This window comes from Triticum urartu, chromosome 2A (genome assembly GCF_056163025.1).
Source record: "Triticum urartu cultivar PI428250 chromosome 2A, HENAU_Tu73, whole genome shotgun sequence".
In the NCBI taxonomy this organism is placed as follows: domain Eukaryota; kingdom Viridiplantae; phylum Streptophyta; class Magnoliopsida; order Poales; family Poaceae; genus Triticum; species Triticum urartu.
Genome location: NC_141874.1, coordinates 668,535,902 through 668,553,542, shown reverse-complemented (window position 1 = coordinate 668,553,542; position 17,641 = coordinate 668,535,902). Strand labels below are relative to the sequence as shown.

The window sequence follows — 17,641 nt, the reverse complement described above, 5'->3', positions numbered from 1 at the left end:
TCCTGAGCGAAGTAACCTTGCCAAGATGGCCAGGTGTAGATGGACTTAACTAGCCACATATCTAGCCGAGGAGGCCCAAGTGCCGCACTACTTAAAGCTCCTGCGTCTTGGAGCGAGTAGGACCATCTGGGCATGTGTGCTGTGACGTGAAGGTTGCCATTATCGTGTCTGAATCACAAGAGCGTGGTGCCCCATTTTATGCAAATTTACTAGTAAACTATCATGTTTCGAACACTATTGTCACTGCATTCACTGTGAGAATAAACTGATTCTAGCGCGGGGGGGGGGGGGGGGGGGTTGAAGGGGGAACTGATTCTAGCGTATACGGTATGCTGCCTTTGATTTTCTCACCCTTCTACAAACCTGGACAAGACTGCAACACCTTTTCATTTTTATGCAAAATTAACACTTGATTTCGTACGTTATGCGAAAGAAAACTGACACCACTGAATTCATATTGAGGGTCTCCTTGTTTCTGAGTACTATTCTTTTTTTTTGAACGGTCACCGGGGGGGAGAGCTTCCCCACCTGAATATATTACCACTCAAAAGGAGGGAACGAGAAATACCATAGTAGTTCAATTACAACATGTTCATCAGGGTACAGCTGAGGAGAGAAAGTAAAGCCATTGTCTAGCGGAGATATTGTCTTCTTTCTTTTTGAACCGAAAAACCCATAGAGAGAAATCAGCAACAATGTTCCGAATCGTGGTTCTGTGGGAATGATCCTCGTTTCTGAAGACCAGCGCGTTTCTGGAGTCCCAAAGCTTCCAAGAGATAGTCAGAGCCATCGTTGGCCAGATATTGGGATCGAGGCCATGAAGCACTGGGTGTTGTAGCAGCGCAGCAAGGGAGGTCGGGGCTGGCAGGCCCAAGGAGGACCAGACCTGAGCAGCGTAAGAACAGTTGGAGATGAGGTGGATTGCGTCTTCATGAGGGTCTTGACAGCGCGGGCATGCAGCAGATTGTGCAATGTGTTTGTGAAACATGTTAGCCTTCGTGTTGAGGCGGTCGCGGAAGAGGAGCCAGGCGAAGATCTTGACTTTGATCGGGATTTTGGAAGCCCAGACAAAGTCATGGTAAGGGTCTGTGTCCTCTTCAGCAAGAATGGAGGAGTAGGCGTTCTTGGCAGAGAACGGTAGGCCGTGGGTGAGAAACCTTTCGTCAGGTTGGTCCGCCTGCTGGAAATCCTGCAACAACAACAGCACACAATCCAACTCGCGAGCAGCATCATTAGATAGACGGTTCCGTAGGTTCGCCAACAAGCTGTTTTGCCAAACAGTAGCCACTAAAACCTTATCATCAATGGAGTGAGAGAAGAGGTTTGGGAAAACTTTTTGGAGTGGAGCTTGTAGTAACCATTTATCAAGCCAAAAGAAGGTGGATAGACCATTGTATGTGAGCACAAAGGAGTGCTCAATTAGCAGTGGCAAGTTGTTGTTGATGATCTTCCAGAGAAAGGAGGGTTTTGAGGTTTTTGCTGCAATGCCGAGAGGGTATTGGTGGTGGTACCATTGGGTCCAGGGGATGTTTGGGTGTTGAAGAATTTTGGAGGAGAATTTCATAAGCAAGCAACGGTTTTGAACTTCCAGATTTTTAATGCCTAGACCACCAGTATCTTTAGGTTTGCAAACGTTTTTCCACGCGACCAAGCAGCTCGCGCCAGTGCAGGTTGTCTCGTTAGACCAGAAGAATGCCCTCCGGATGGCGTCCAGTTTGGCTATGATCGATTTTGGTAAGCGAAAGACGGACATAAAATAAACTGTTAAGGAGTCAAGAACCGCAGTTAGCAGGGTGAGACGTGCCCCCCGAGAGAGCAGGCGTGCCACCCAGCCGAAGAGAAATTTTCGAAAGCTGTCTATGATCGGGTCGAAAGCTGTGAGGGGCAGTTTGGTGGGGGAGAGTGGTAGACCTAGATACACTAGCGGGAAGGAGGATAAGGAACAACCAATCGCTGCGGCAATGCTGTTTTGCATGGAGGAGTCGGTGGCTATGGTGAGAAGAGCCGTTTTTTGGAAGTTGATGAGTAGCCCCGTAGCAAGAGCGAAGTCATGAAGGGTGTTTTTGAGGATGATGGTGGCGGCGTCGCTGGCCGCAGCAATTATCAGGGTATCGTCAGCGTATTGAAGTGTTACGGGTGGTTCGTTAGGCCTTAATGGGTGACAAAGAATGTTGGCTTGAAACGCTTTTGCGATTAGACGTTGAAGGACATCAGCAACGATGATGAATAAGTAGGGCGAGAAGGGGTCACCTTGGCGGAGGCCACATTTGCATTGAATCCAGGATCCTGGAACGCCATTTAAAAGAATAGTTGTTTTCCCAGTGAGAAGGATATTTTGTATCCAAGAACAGAAGTCCGAGGGAAAGCCGCGGGCTTGTAAGATTTGTATGAGGGAGGACCAGCATATGGAGTCAAAAGCTTTCCTGAAATCAAGCTTGAAGGTCATGGTCGGGGCTTTGCGGGTGTGACATGCACTGAGGATATCAGCAGCGTATATAAAATTTTCAGCAATGTTACGTCCATGAAGGAAACCAGTCTGGTCGTAGTGGATGAGCAGTGGGATGATGGGTTTTACTCTATTGGTGAGGACTTTGGCAACTGCTTTTGGCGTGCAGCGTATATGGGTTGTTGGGGCCTGAGATTTTGGAAGGAGAACCATGTAGGCCCAGTTGAATCGTTCTAAAGAAGCGGTTTGATCATGGATGGCAGAGAAGAATGTTAGGATGGGTTGTTTGATATCATTCCAGTATTTTCTGAAGAAGATTGGTCCAAAGCCATCTGGTCCGGGGCTAGCATTGGTGTTCATAGAGAGGAAGGCTTGGTATATTTCGTCCTGAGAGAAAGGTTGTGCGAGATCACTAAGCTGGGGGAGTGGTGAGGGGTACAGCTGTTGCAAGCTGAAGTTCCATGTTGCATTTTTTGAGGTCCCGATGAGTTGTTGGAAGAAGTCTTTTAAGATGTCAGCTTTTTGTTCGTGCAAAAAAACTTCAGAAGTGTCATGTAAGAGCATGGGAATCCTGTTTGATCGAGAGCGCTGCGTAGCCGAGGCATGGAAGAATCTAGTGTTTTCGTCACCATCGATGGCGACCCTGATCTTACCCCTCTGTTTCCAGAAGGCGATTTTTTGTTTGATGGTACGCTGTAACAGGTTGGAGAGAATGAGCCTCGGTTTTTGTTCTAGCGGGAAGAGAGGGGCGAATTCCTTGTTTAGGTCCAGGGCCTGGAGAGCGAGCTTGCAATCCGTTTCCCGTTGATAGATGGGCCGCAAGGACTTGGCCCATGATTTTAGGGCCGATCTTGTAGTTTTTATATTTTTTGCGAGAGAAGCAGCGGGATCGATGGGAGGCCTATTGTTGCGCTGTGGGCCGGGCTGCCAGCAGGTGCGCACTATGTTAGAGCAGGCTGGGAAGGAGGTCCAAAATCGTTCAAATCGAAAAAGGCGGGAAGATGGGACGGATGTGGATACAGTGACGAGGAGAGGAACATGATCAGAGACAAATCGCGTGAGGGAGGTGAGATGTGAGTTGGGGAAAAGGGCATCCCAAGATAAATTGATCAGTACCCTATCAAGACGAATCAGAGTGGGGGATTGTCTTTTATTTGACCAGGTAAATTCTCTATCAAGGAGCGGTAGCTCTAAGAGTGCAAGTTGGTCGATGGTGTCGTTAAAGGCATCAGCCTCCGATCGTCTAAAATTGTCGTTGTTGCGTTCATTGGGGAATCGAGTAAGGTTGAAATCCCCAATTAGGAGCCAGGGAGATTCAGGTGGTGGTTCAATCTGTTTCAGTTCATCAAGGAAAACTAGCTTAAGTTCGCGTTGCGAGGGGGCGTATACATTGGTGATAAAGATGTTGTGTGGAGATGCAAGACATGATAGCGTTAATCTGGATGTGAAGCGCCTGTGATGGCAGTTGAGAAGCGAGAAACAACGTGAGTTAGAAGCCGAGAGAATGCCTCCCGCCGTTCCGATTGCGTCTAGGTGGTTATTAGAGTCTAGGAAGCGTGGCAAGATCGATCGTAGTTTGATTGTGTCTGATTTTTGAAGTTTGGTTTCTTGAAGAAGGGCAATGGATGGGCGTAAGAGATTGAGTTCAGAGAACACATTGGAGCACTTATCATAATCTCCTAGTCCGCGAACGTTCCAGGATACAATAGAGTAGGTAGCGTTTTTCATAATGGAAACTTAAGTTGGCACCTTACATAGGGGTGTTGACCCGAGAAGCAACCATTTCGGGACCATTTACAGTACAGCAAACTGACAGAAGCAGGCGTGAGCACCATTACAACTAGATTAAACCTGATACAGCAACTACGGGTCGGAGCAAGGCCCCGGATACATGGCCAAACATGGCCGCCACACTCGTGGCCACGGAGAAGAGAGCACATCATGGCGATCCCAGACCACCAGAACCAGAAGCGAGGTCCTCCAGCATGTCCGGCGTGGCGCCGCAGGCAGCAGCAACAGCGGCGAGGGCCTCCGGTGAGGCCGTGCCGAGAGCAGAGCCGTGAACGATGCCAGAGTCGTCGCAGAGCCGAGCGTGGATCAGGGCGTCGGAGAGATCTTTGGAAGCAGCAGATAGGTCGAGTTTTTTTGCCTTGGAGCGCATGGCCTTGGATGTCATGGAGGAGTAGCTAGGCGGCTCGATTTCAGCCAGCCTAGCGCTGCGTCTGGCCTTGATGCCAGAGTCGGCCACCATCTTGGCGCGCCTGCTGATACGCCTGGCAAGGCACTCGTGCGTAGGCTTCGGTGGCATGTCCAATGGCTGGACTGCGAGATCCACAGGAGGGGGTGGTGGCTGAAGGGCAGGTGGGGATGGTGGAGGAGGCGTTGTAGGTAGCCGTGGAGGTGGAGATGGTGGGGCTGGCAGTGCAAGCAGGGTGCGTGCATGGCGCGGGCGAGCGGATAACGCCTGGGGGGAGGGAGAGCGATCTGGAGGTGTCCAAGGGGCATGAACCAGCATGGCAACGGGCATGCCGTCAGCCATGACTGCGAGGATTGGGATGCCGTCGAGCGGCCTATGAGCAGTAGGAGATGGAGGAGGTCCAAGGGGCGACTCCGGTGTGCATGCAAAAGGTGACATGGCCGTGGCAATGTTCCTGATTTGAGTGGCGGTGGAGGGAGAGAGGCGAGGGTTTGATGAGAGAGAGGACAGGGAGCCGTCGTCCCCATCATCAGAGCTGAAGGGCAATGCCCCAGAGCCGTGGCGGAAGAGCGCACGGCTCTCCAGCTTGACAACAACGACGTCGTTGTCAGGGAGGCGCACCATGAGGCATGGAGGGAGGACAAAGTCGCGGGCAACCATGACGAGCGCGCGAACGCTTGTGAAGTCACCCTGGAAGCAGTGCTGGTCGGCAGAGACAAAGTCACCAAGGTGAGAGAAGAAATAGTCTGCCCCCTCAGGGTGCCAGAGCTCATCAGGGTAATCAAAGGCCTCGATCTCAGCCATGTGAATGAAGATGGCCGTGGATCTATTGTCAGCGTGTTTAGGCCTTTCGAAGAACAGGGTATTGCCCTGGTGATGGATCGGCCCATGGCCAGTGGCCGCAAGGCGCTCCTCTGCGTTGGCAAAGGAGAGACGCCCGGCGCCACATGCGGAGGAGGTGAGGCCGAACGTGGGATTGTTGCGGTGGTGAGCAAGAGCCTGGCGGATGAACCTAAATGGGTTAGGCATGGGAGTGGCCAAGTGCACGTATGCAAGGTTGTCAACCTGGCGGACTAGGCAGCTCGGGGGGGCAAGGAGAGGGATGTGCGGCGCTGGTGGAGGAAAGCTTGATGCTGCGGTGGGGATGGAGGCTGGGGAGGGTGGTGGGGGTGGAGCGAAGGACGGCGGCGGGGGGAGGATGAGGAAGCACGCGGGCCGAAGATGAGTGGAAGGCGGAATGGCTGGAGTTCGTTGGTAAGGACGCAGTGGGAGCCGAACCAGATTGGTGCGCCATCGGAGTGCGTGGAGCCGGCCGACGAGCCGGAGGCGGTGTGGGTGCCCGTCGTGTGAGCCATTGAGCTGCAAGGTGGTCGCACAAAGGCCGGGTTAGTACGCGGTGAGGGGGGCATAGGAGGAAAAAACGGGATGAAGCGGACAGCCTTGCACCTGTAGCTCCGGTGGCCGGAGCACCAGCAACGAGAGCACCGGACGGGGTCGCGGCAGTCCGTGATTGTGTGATCAGAAGCAAGGCACCGAAAACACCTAGGCTTCTTCTTGCGACTGTATTGGAGGTGGAAGTGCTTGAGGCTGTCCATCTGGGAGGGGTGCGATTTATAGGCCGGAGAGGGGGTGGATGGGGGAGAGGGGGTGCGGCGCCCCGAGGCGGGGAGCAGAGCAAAACCTCCCGGTAGCTGCGCGGGACTTGCAGCGGCGTGGAGATCGAAGAGCGTAGCGGGGTGGCAGCGGTGGTAGGGGCGTGGCACTCGTTAATGGCGATCTCGGGATGGAGCTGAAGGGACTGGGTGGAGAGTAGGCTGATGGAGGTAGGGGATGCAGGTGGTGGAGTAGACGTGATGATGGTCGCATGCGTGTGCATGCATGCGTTGGTTTTGTCACGCGGTGAGGGCGAGTGGGAGGGCGTTTGTGGGACCCGTGAATCAGAGGCTGTTGGGTAAGTTATGAGGTGCACGTTGGGGCCTGGGGGATCGAGCGGGCCGAGCGGCCGACCGAGGGGTGGCTGGGGCGACGCCGGTGGGCCAGCTGCGTCAGTGGTTTGTACTGGGTGGCGTGAGGACAGGTCATGTAGGGTTGGATTATTTAGCGAACTAGGCTGGACGAGGGGGGGTACGGTGCAGTCGTCTACACCGTCTTGTTTTCTTTCTGGAGAAGGAATGCGGGGCGACTTGGCGGTGGAGGCCGAACCAGAAGAGCGGCACACGTGTCCTAGGCCATCGATTGCGTTCCGGTCAACCGAGGCATGAGCAGTGGAATCCACGCATGGAACAGTGTGGTGTATCTTGGTGTGCAGGTGAGAGAGATCTTGCGATAGTTTTTTAGTTGACGGGTGCGGTCCAAGCAAGGACGAGCGGTGGGAGGGGAGGACGGGAGCGAATGGGTCGATAGAGTCCGGTTCAAACACAACAGGCAATGGTACTGATCACACTACTTGAGATGCTTGGTCAAAGGAGTCAAATAATTGCAGTTCAAAATTTGAAAATAGGATGGGCGCGCAACGGAGGACCTCAGATCTGACTTTGACCGAGTATACATGCACTAAAAACAAATTCGGCGCGAGCGTGACCGCATGAAAAACTCGTTGGAAGGAGAACTGGTGGTCTAAAGCATTATTAATCAGAGTTTCATTAGCGCAAACTGACTTAGAAGAGAACACGATCCAGATCGGAGTGTTCGGTTGGTGTTTTAGGCAGGTGGTAGGAGTGGTGACAAGGCAGTGGTACTTAGAAAAAATCAGCTTATTGAACGAGATACCAGGCCAGAACGGTCGTACCTTTGCATGCGAGCGCTGAGTGGAGAGGGTTGCGGGAGTTGCATCAGATCCAGTAGGCAGCCGGCCGTTGGTGTGGGGATGGCCCACCTGCATGGAGGCCATGCACGGAGAGGAGCGTGGAGAGTCGTTGACGATGACGCGAGGAAACGCCGGCACATCATGTAACGGCGATGATGGCCGCGCCGCCAGCATGGCCGGCGAGGCATGAGGCGCGACGGTGATGGTGGCGAACAAGCGAGGCGCCACGATCGGGGAGCAGGCCGCCACGAGTGTGGCGACGTGGTGGGAGGCGACCGGCACATTGAACGCAGCGTTGGAGAGGCGTTGGACATCGATTGAACGCGCAGGTCCACCAAAGCGAAAAGAGAGGAGCGAGGCCACGAGAGGTTCATCGACCATAAAATCGGCTTTATGGACGAAGAAGATGATTGAGGTGGGAGAGGCCGAAGCAATTGGCGATGCGAAAACTTTAGATGAGCAGAAGTCTAGAATGTTGCGCGCGAAGTCGACGCCGGGCGAGGGAGAGAAGCCGAGCTGCGAGCGCAGGAATGCGCCAGCATGGCCGAAGCGGTCGCCGATATCCAAGGGTTTCTTGTGGTGGATGGGTTGAAGTTGGGTGTAGGTTGGTGGCGGTGGAAAAGGGAGAAACTGGATGGAGTGGGTTGTGGCGACGAGGATGGGCTCTGCGATGAGAGCGCGAATGATGCGCATATCGGAGACAGAGATGCGAAAGAGCTGATTGTGGAGGCGAGTCACCTGGAAGGCGGGAGCGTTGCCGCCCAGGCAGGCTTGCATGAGGACGGCCACCAGTTCTTCGTCAAGGACGAGCGAAGAATGATGGACATGCACGGAGAGGAAGCATGGCGATTCATGGCGGCGCGGGTTGATGCGCTTCGAAAGGCAGCGCCATACTTGCGCCTGGAAGTCTTCCCCCATGGCATCGCCGACACCGAGCGCGGTCCGCAGGGCTTTGGCCGTGGGAGAATCATTCCATCGGAGTGGATTATGGAAGGTGGCCGTCGGGCAAAGGAGGGGTGGAGGCGGTGGGCGGTGTTGGGTCGCCGGAGAGGAGAGGGGGGAGAGGGGAGAGTGGAGCCATCTCCCGCCCTGAGTATATTCTAAAAAAACAAAAATAGGAAATTGGTAGAATGACGATGTAAGTTGCTTGGTTGCGTCATAGAAAAATATATACATTTCTGAAGGACTAGGTGTATTGCGTAGTTGTCATAAAAATAGGGAGAAATTTCCGTGAGATTAGTGTATTTTTTTCTAAATTACGTGCAAACTAGACCATAAAAAATCATATATAGTTCTCAAACCTACAGACCAACAAGCTCTAGCGGAAAAATTCCTACGAAATAGAATCTTTCAAAATTTCCATGAAATTCTTTTAAATCATTGAGGCACTTACCAATATTTTCCTGTCTATCTTTAGAAAACATGCACGTGTTTAGTACTCCTCATTATCCAACGAATTGCCACAACACTTCTCAGGCTTCTACAGAAATGGACCCTGGAAGCATATAGCATTTCAGTTCGTTCAATTCAGGAAGCATATTACAAGGAACTAGTAAATGGACTTGTGCCGGAATACTAGCAGGAAAAGGATGACTCCTGATTTGGATAATCAAACACAACACCTACGCAACCACAGCTCACTACTTGCTAGGTGGGTTCGATTTGGAGGTCTGATGATTCTCGGTGAGCTGCATGCTCTGAAGAACCTCTATAATTGATCCCACTGCACGATCTCCCCTCTCTAAGACATGCTCCAGTTTCTCCACCTTCTCCAGCAGCTGCTCTGCTTTCACATTTGCGCAGCTCAGCAGCTTATCTGAAGTCTTCAACGCCCTGCACAACTAGAGTTTGAGGTACAGAGATTGGGGAGCAAAATGTTAGTTTGCATCCAGGAATGAATTGTACTGTAGTAAATAACCACAGGTTATGTCCACAGTAAACAAAAAGGAAGGGAAGAATCACACCTTCAGCATCAGGGAAGGCCACGAAGGGTCATTCTCCTGTAGCGACTTCATCAAATTGTCATAGTCTTCCTGATTGATGATGAATGCACAAATGAATTATATTTTTTTAATTCATCCCGGAAGCTCATAACTAGCACGCCACTTTAAATTGATGAACAACCAGCCTTTTCTGGCATCTTGGTGGACTCTGTCATTATTATTAAACACTGAATTCGAAGATGAAGCAAACAACAAACATGAGCCAGAACATCAGCAACTGAGCAATCTGTTAAACCGGGCAGGATGCGTGAACTAACCTACCACAAGATGTTCTAACTTATTTGTGAATCGGATGTATAAAGACACATTTTAGCGTGTGTGTTCACTCATTTCAGTCCATACGTAGCCCATATTAAGATATCCAAAACATCTTATATTTTTTAACGGAGGGAGTATGAATTATGAACTTAAGTTAGATGAGACCGTCTTAATTAACCCCAATATCCAACATTGTACACTATCATGAATCTATGGGCAGCAAGATCCTTCACGTAGAACACAATTGAGTAGTTCATGGCAATTCAGGTTAACAGAACAGCTGATGGACGCATGGCTCGGACAACAAATTCGAAGGAGCAAGAAACGATATGACGGGAGAATCAATTTGATGCTGAAAAAAATCAGGAACAGGGGACGAAGGAAGCCCTCACCGCGAAGAGCCGCTGGAGCTCGGAGGGGTCAGCTTCCTCCACCTGACGCGCTGCCAAGGGGGAGGAGGGCACAGAGGCGTCGCCTCCGCCGTCGAGGTGGTCGTCGCCTCCTTCGACGGCGAGGTCGCTCAAGAGATCGCTGACAGTGAGCAGTGGGCCTCCGACTCCCCGCATCGCTGTGCTCAAGGTCGCTGGACCGAGAGAAGTCTTGCGGTGGCGGGACCGGGGGGAGGCCAGGCGGCGTCGCTGGATCCGAGGGGGGAGGGTGGCTGCGCTGGATCCGGCCGGGAGGACCGTCGCCGGCGGAGAGAAGGGGAAAAATCGATGGGACGACTCTTTTTTTGTTTTGTTTTTTGAGACACAACTTTTTTTTTGCGTCCTTTTGAGACACAACTCGCCACATGCCGAAAACGCCGTCGCCTTTGTGGCCCATGCGGCTGGTAAACGATGTGGGCTGAGTTGCCACGAACAGACAGCGTGGGCCGCCAATCTCTTTTTGTCTCTTACTACCTTTCTTTTTAGTGCGCTTAACTCCTGGGCCTGGTCAGGTCAGATTTTGATTCCCATGAAGCTTTGTCCAAGCTCCCAAAAAAAGCAGCTTTGTCCAAGCTTCCAAGTGGCTTGTGCGAGCACATCAACTCTCTGATCTGAAAATTTTAGTGGGGAAGTAAAGAAGGTGAAAGAAAGACTAGCTAATTTTCCTCGAGGGTTATGATAAGGCCTAAGTATGCTGGTGGTCTAGGGTTCCGCGATATCAAGCTCTTCAACTTAGCCCTCCTGGCACAACAAGCTTGGGGGATTCTTACGGAACCCAACTCCTTGAGTGCAAGGATCATAAAGGCCAAGTACTTTCCTGCCTCTGATTTCCTTCATGTCGTAGTTGGAAACTCGCTATCCTGGATTTTGAGGTCTATCCTCAAAGGGCGTGACGTTATGACCCAGGGACTGATCTGCCACATTGGTGATGGCACGACTACAGAGATTTGGTGACACAAATGACTGCCCAGGGACTACAATATGCGACAAATAACCTCTCTGGCTCTTGACCCACCACAGTTGGTCATGAGCTAATTCTACCAATGAGGAAATGGGAACAGGAAAGGATCTCTCAAGTGCTCCTCCCATCATATGCTCAAGCGATTCTATCCATCCCGCTATCATGAGACAGCTTGATGATTTCTGGTCTTAGTTGTACGAGAGGAACGACGTCTTCTTGGTACGCTCGGCATACCGCATGTTGGTCTCCACAAAACTCCGACGAGAAGCATGGCTAGAAGGGCGGGCCGATAATTCAAACTCAAAGGCAGAGATGAGGTCATGGACCAGAATGTGGAAGATTGATGTCCCATCTAGAGAAAATCTTTGGAGGCTAACTCAACAATCCTTGCCAACTTCAGGCTTGCTACGACACCGGAATATGGTGACCCAATCGGTATGTGGCTTATGCAGGTCAGAAGATTCTTGGAGAGACTCTTTGATTGAATGCAACATGGCACGTTGTTTGGGCACTTGAGGATGATGATCTGGTGGAAGTCATGATGCAGAATAGAGAACCTGATGCAAAGCGTTTTATTTTTCTAACTAAGGTATTACCACATGCAGATTTCATTCAGATTCTAGTGACACTTTGGGCTATTTGGCATGCGCGTAGAAATGCTCTTCATGAGCTGATCTTCCGGGCGCTATTAGCTACTAACCAGTTTGTCAAGAGTTATATTAGGGAGCTTGAAATTTGCAAGCCGAAGAAGCATTTGGTGGCATCTCATGCAACCCCTTTACAGCGCCAGAGATGGATTTCCTCCGGATGATGGAGTAGCAAAAATCACGTTGATGGCATTGCATCTCGTAACTTGGTTGAGGGGTCCTTCAGTGTTGTTTGCAGGGATTCTAGTGGCAAGTACGTGGGTTCTTTAGCAATTAAATGCTCAGGTGTTACCGATCCTGCATCCTTGAAGGCATTGGCGTGCCATGAAGCGCTTTGCACATGCTTTTGATTTATCTCTCACATATGTATAGATTGCTTTTGACTGCCAGCGAGTGATCAATGACATCCACAGGAATACAAGCGAACTATATGCCTGTATCATCAAGGAAATCAACCTCAACTCTAGACAGATAGCTCGGTGTCCCTTCATATTCGAAGGAAGGTAAACAAATATTAAGACACATAACCTCGCTAAACGCGCTCTAGACCTTTCTTTTTTCTTTCTTTTGTTTTCCTTTTTTTGCAGGTGCTCTAGGCCTTTCTTTACGACGTCATGTATGACTCCTTAATACTTCAAACCTAAGTTGTATCCCTATGAACTTGTCTAACGATTAATAATAAAGTGGAGCGTTTTTAGACTAAAAAATAATAATAAAGCTTTGTGCGAAATGAAGCTTTGCTCCATGGGTTTGAACCCCTCCGACACCATCGTCGTCTCGCCCACCGGATCATGGGCGCGTTGGTCAAGCCAGCTAGAAAAGCGCAACTCAAATTCGCTAGGTACAAAGAACGGCAGGAACCAAGCCAGGAGTGAGTTCGTGCGGTTGTGCCTCCTCCACGGAAAGGTTGGTTCGGCCAGATGGACCTCGTGTTCATTGGGTCCTGACCGTGGCTTGCGTTTGACCTCGCGGCCGCCGTCCAAACGTGCCGTTTTTGCCGAGGATTCTTGCGGTTTACATCCCGAGGTTGCCGATCTCTACGCCATTTCCCTTCCAAGGCCGCCAAGTGCTAAAAACTAAAATACGATTTGGTGTTCGTTTTCACTTTCTCCGTCCCATTCCTCTCTGGCGACCAGCTCAGCGGCCCTAACTCGAAACCAAAGTGTCCCGTCAAAAAAAAAACTCAAAACCAAAGTGACTATTTTGGCTCATTTCCATATGATTATATGGCTTGAGAATAATTGGAACATTAACCGTTGGATACACTCGACCGGCGGTGGGGAGGTGGCACCCGTTGGATCCCATAGGACTATAGTATGTTGCATCGAAAATAATCCAGAAAAATATGCCATGCTTCTAGAAAATCCAAGACGCTCCGAGCGATTGGAGCCCTTGATGACTAGAAATATGATGGCCGCAATGTGCAACAATGCCTCTAACTAAGAATGGCCACAATGCGCAACAATACCACTACCTGAGGACCCGCTCCAAATCTCCATCCTACTTCTGTGATCCTAATCTCGCATTAGTGCCTAGAGGACATGTAAGAAACAATGAGCACGGTGTTGAATTATATTGCTCAGCCTTCTCTATTAGTTATGAGTTTTGGTGAATCATTTGGTGTATGGTGTGTGAATTTAATATATCATCAGAACCAAATGTCTCGAGTTTAAGATCCAGTAAAAAAGAAACACTATTAAATAAAACTGAAGCAACCTATATCGAACCCACTCCTAAGAACCAGAGCAGACTAGATACAAGCATGAGTGTTGAAATATCTTATTCACCCTTATTCATTATTTTTTTACTTTTTGATAAATTGTTTGGTGCGTGAAGTAAATACAAAATGAGGGTTGATAGCCCCATGAGGCAGAAGGACGCATGCTAAGCCAACCGCGACATGCCGCGTGACTCCGAGACATAGGGCAAAAGGACATTGACCGGAGAAGGAGATAAAAGAAACATGCTTAGTCCAACAGTAAACAGAGCAAAGAAATCAGATAAAAAAAACAAGCTTTAGTGTTAGATACATCCGCATCTACACCATTTAGATATAGAAGATTAATCTGGAATGGAGGGAATTTTTTTATAACAAAGTTAAATAAATATTGAGTATGTAATGAAAATATACAAATTGGTCAGTTTTAAATAAAATGGAAAGTGGCATTGTCAGCCAAAACATTTTATATGTAGCAAATATATAACTTTTGAAGTATTATCGAATTATTAATCATCAATCTATGAAAACATAAGAGCATATCTACAGCCGGGGGGCCCAAACCCTTCTAAAACGTCCGGGTGGCCCGCTCGGTCACTGGCCGGTCACGATTTTTTGACCCAGATGGATGCCTCAAACAGGCCTCAGACAACCAGGCTGACCGACACCCCTCATATCCCTTCAAATACTGGGCAGATATAGGGACGTCCCGGCACGCCCGCCACGTCGAACCCGGCCAATGCTGGGCCGACCCACATATATTCGGCCCCATCCACTCACCAGACCAAACCCCTAACCACTTCACTCCACTCCCCTTCGCCATCCGAGCTCACCTTCGGCCTTCTTCGGTACGGCAGGCAGCGGATCTGACTCCGACCAGCCCGGATTGGTCGACTGAGGCGTCATCCCGTGCGGCTTGGAGGAGGCAATGGCAGTCCGGATTGCACTTCGCCGCTCCCGGGAGGACAACGTCCTGCTGACGGACGAATCGGTCCGCCGCGACTCCATAGTGTCGGCTCAACGGGCGCTCATGTCCTTTCGCAGTCCCGGCTGCCAGAACCACTCTCCTTCCCCATCACCGGCCGCGCAGACTATGAGTCCCACCGGGAACGGGCGGCCCACCGTGAGAAGGAGAGGGGGCCGTTGAGGCCCGTATCACAGCGAAAAATGGCGGCGGCAGAGGCGGCTAATGCGGCGGTGCGGGTGTCCGCAGAGGAGGAAGCCATCCGCGCCCATATTGTGAAGAAACGGCAGCGAAGGAACACGCACGCCCGCACCCGAGAGCATAATCGGGCGGTCCGTGACATGGCCGGACTGCCACCGAAGGAGAAGGCGGACAGTGACAATGACGAGCAGATCCGGCTCGATCCATACTGCGTCTTCGACCGTTACTTCCGCAAGAAGGACGGCAAGGTCACCGGGAAGGGCAAAGGCAGCCGTGGATGAACTCCACCATAGCCAAACGTGCCAAATTTGATAGTCTGATGTCATGTAGTTGGTAGTGATGGGGTAGCCGAACGATGTGTGTGCATCGACATAGTTGCATGAGTTTATATGGATTTCTGATATGATAATTAAGGTGTCCGGATGTGATTGCATTATTTGAAAGGTGCCTGATCAGTATCTGCAGATACACCCGTACGCGTCCGTTTGAAATTTGAGGGGCTGGATTTGCCCATCGTGCTCTAATTACACCGGAACCAATTTAGACGCGGAGAAGCAGACGCATTTTGAAAGAGAAAACGTACACCACCCTTTCTTCCGTTGCAAGAAAACGAGCCCGACATGTCACATGTCACATGTGAAACGGATCCAAACCATGTGCGGGTACTAAACGAATTCCAGATTTCTCCAGGGGCCAAACCAGCAAACAGGCCCTCCTATATAAAGCAGAGGCCGACGAACCTCCCAAATTAAATCGAGAAAACAGAGAGGGAGAGAGAAAGCGAGCGCCTAATAAACTTCGAACGCGAACAGCGGAAACAGAGGCGGCGAAGCAAATGGCGGAGGCCCCGAGCAAGATCGAATCCATGCGGAAGTGGGTGGTCGATCACAAGCTCCGAGCCGTAGGTAATCCCCTCCAAATTTCTCCGTGGGGATCTGGTTTTCTTGGTCCGGATCTACATATTTCGAGTTTGTTTCCTTGTATGCCGATGTTTCGATCGTCGGCCGAATCCCGGCGGCGATTATTCCGAGTTTCACAGCATCTGATTTGATCTCGCGATTATGCTTCAATATATTCATTCGGTGGCTCTGGCGGGGGACTCCTTGATTTCCCCCCAAATTCAGGCCTATGTATTTTCTAATCTATGGCGTCCTTTTCCGGCGAGGGCAGGTTGCCTGTGGCTTAGCGGGATCTCCAGCTCCATCGCGTACAACTGGTCGCGGCCCAACATGAAGACCAGCGTCAAGCTCATCCACGCAAGGTTTGCCCATCTGTCATTTATTTACGTTTCACCCCATTCTTTTTATGCTTCTTTTGATTTGAGATTGGTAGTTTCAGTTTCATTTGTGGGAGAATTACCGGCTATCTTGATTTTCATCTTGACCAATTTGCCTTTGTTACTAATTTGGTGCATGGTTGTGCTTGTACGACGCAAACTGTATACTTAAGTTAGGTGGCCTCTTATTTCTAATTTTGCTAAGGCTAAAAGAGGATCATGTTGTTGCTTGTTTTTGCAAGTTTTTAGGTTTCAAATATATCTCTGTCATTTGTGCATCAGTATGTGGGTGGTAGTATCACAACCAATTTCATCTGAAGAAATGGTGTTTGTTTCAAAATTCGACCATTCTTTCCCCATGTGATTCCCCCTGTTGCTGCCAAGTATTTTGTGTTCTAGTTGTAGCCCCATCTTGCCGCATGCCTTTGGTTGCAGCCTAATCTCCCTTGGCAGTGTATTGGTAGTTGATACGTGATCACATATGTATGGGCTTCGCGTTATATACGAGTTTTTTTTGGCTCACAGCGAGCTCTGCTTCGACATGTCCTACACTGCCACTATTGCAGAGTAGGCAACATTATATAGAACATATTGAAATACAGGTCGCTGTCAGCCACCAATCGAGCCTTCGCTTCTGGATCAGCCTAACATTGTAAACATTTTCTTGTAAACCTCTCATGTTAGGATGACCATAAGCAAAGGCTCAATTGGTGGCTGACATCCAGCTCTGTTTCAACGTGTCCTATACTGTCACAATTGCAGAGTAGGCAACATTATAGAACATATCAAGATACGGATCGTGTCAGCTACTAATTGAGCCTTTGCTTCTGGACCAGCCTAACATTGTAAACATTTTTTCATAAACCCTCATGTTAGGGTGACCATAAGGGAAGACTCAATTGGTGGCTGACAGCGAGCTCTGTTTCGATATGTCCTATACTGTCACTACTGCAGAGTAGGCAACATTATAGAACATATCGAAATACAGGTTGCTGTCAGCCACCAATTGAGCCTTTGCTTCTGGATCAGCCTAATATCTTGAGTATTGCAGTGACTTTCCCTAGGACTCATGCTTAGTCGAGGATGTTTGTCTGCCAGTTGCAATTAGGTTTGACTAGAGTTTGAAACCCTAGACAGTATTTTTACCTTGCAACTATATAGACGCTGGTTGTGTTTAAAACTCTACATGGGTTTGGCTAGATTCCAGAGGACTGTATCTATGAATCTGATTTGCACAATGCCATAATTCAAGAAGTTGCAATCATATCATCTAAAACTCTGTTTGACCTTGCAGGTTGCACGCGCAAGCTCTAACGATCGCTGCCTTAGGTAGTTGTGCATTAGTAGAGTACTATGACCAGAACTATGGCTCTTCAGGACCAAAGGTGGACAAATATACAAGGCATTACATGTCACACTCGCATAAAGATTAATTATCTGCATGGTCGGTGCTGGATCCTGGATTAGTTTTAGGTTCTTTCCTGGGCTCCATCAAAGGGGTCTCCCAGGATTGTTCCTTTAAGTCTTCTTTATTGCGAAACGAAATGATACTTGCCAGGTCCTGTCCTGAGCAATGAGGGTGTTATACACAATTGCATATATGATCTGCATAACGTGAATGTAAGATTCATTCGGTAACATTATGTTGTACTCTTTATATGATGTTGCACTGGATATAACAACAGTGTTCTGATGTTGCACTGGATTACCTGAGATCCTGTCATGTGGTACCTCATG

The 17,641-nt window shown here is 49.8% G+C and overlaps 2 protein-coding genes and 1 pseudogene across 2 annotated transcripts; 1 reads left to right on the top strand and 2 right to left on the bottom strand.

The window, feature by feature from the left end:
- Positions 1-5,716: 5,716 nt before the first annotated feature.
- LOC147986568 (uncharacterized) lies at positions 5,717-8,799 on the bottom strand (annotated as a pseudogene).
- A 139-nt stretch (positions 8,800-8,938) lies between these two features.
- Positions 8,939-10,477, bottom strand: LOC125539591 (histone-lysine N-methyltransferase). Its single transcript, XM_048703083.2, has 3 exons — positions 10,103-10,477; positions 9,414-9,482; positions 8,939-9,290 (listed from the first exon to the last, which is right to left on the bottom strand). Exons 1-3 carry the CDS (start codon positions 10,274-10,276, stop codon positions 9,090-9,092), a joined length of 444 nt encoding a protein of 147 aa, XP_048559040.2. The 5' UTR covers positions 10,277-10,477; the 3' UTR covers positions 8,939-9,089.
- Positions 10,478-15,373: 4,896 nt separating this feature from the next.
- Positions 15,374-17,609, top strand: LOC125533975 (uncharacterized). The gene is made up of 3 exons (XM_048697291.2): positions 15,374-15,533; positions 15,799-15,889; positions 17,199-17,609. Exons 1-3 carry the CDS (start codon positions 15,464-15,466, stop codon positions 17,335-17,337), a joined length of 300 nt encoding a protein of 99 aa, XP_048553248.1. The 5' UTR covers positions 15,374-15,463; the 3' UTR covers positions 17,338-17,609.
- Positions 17,610-17,641: the final 32 nt, after the last annotated feature.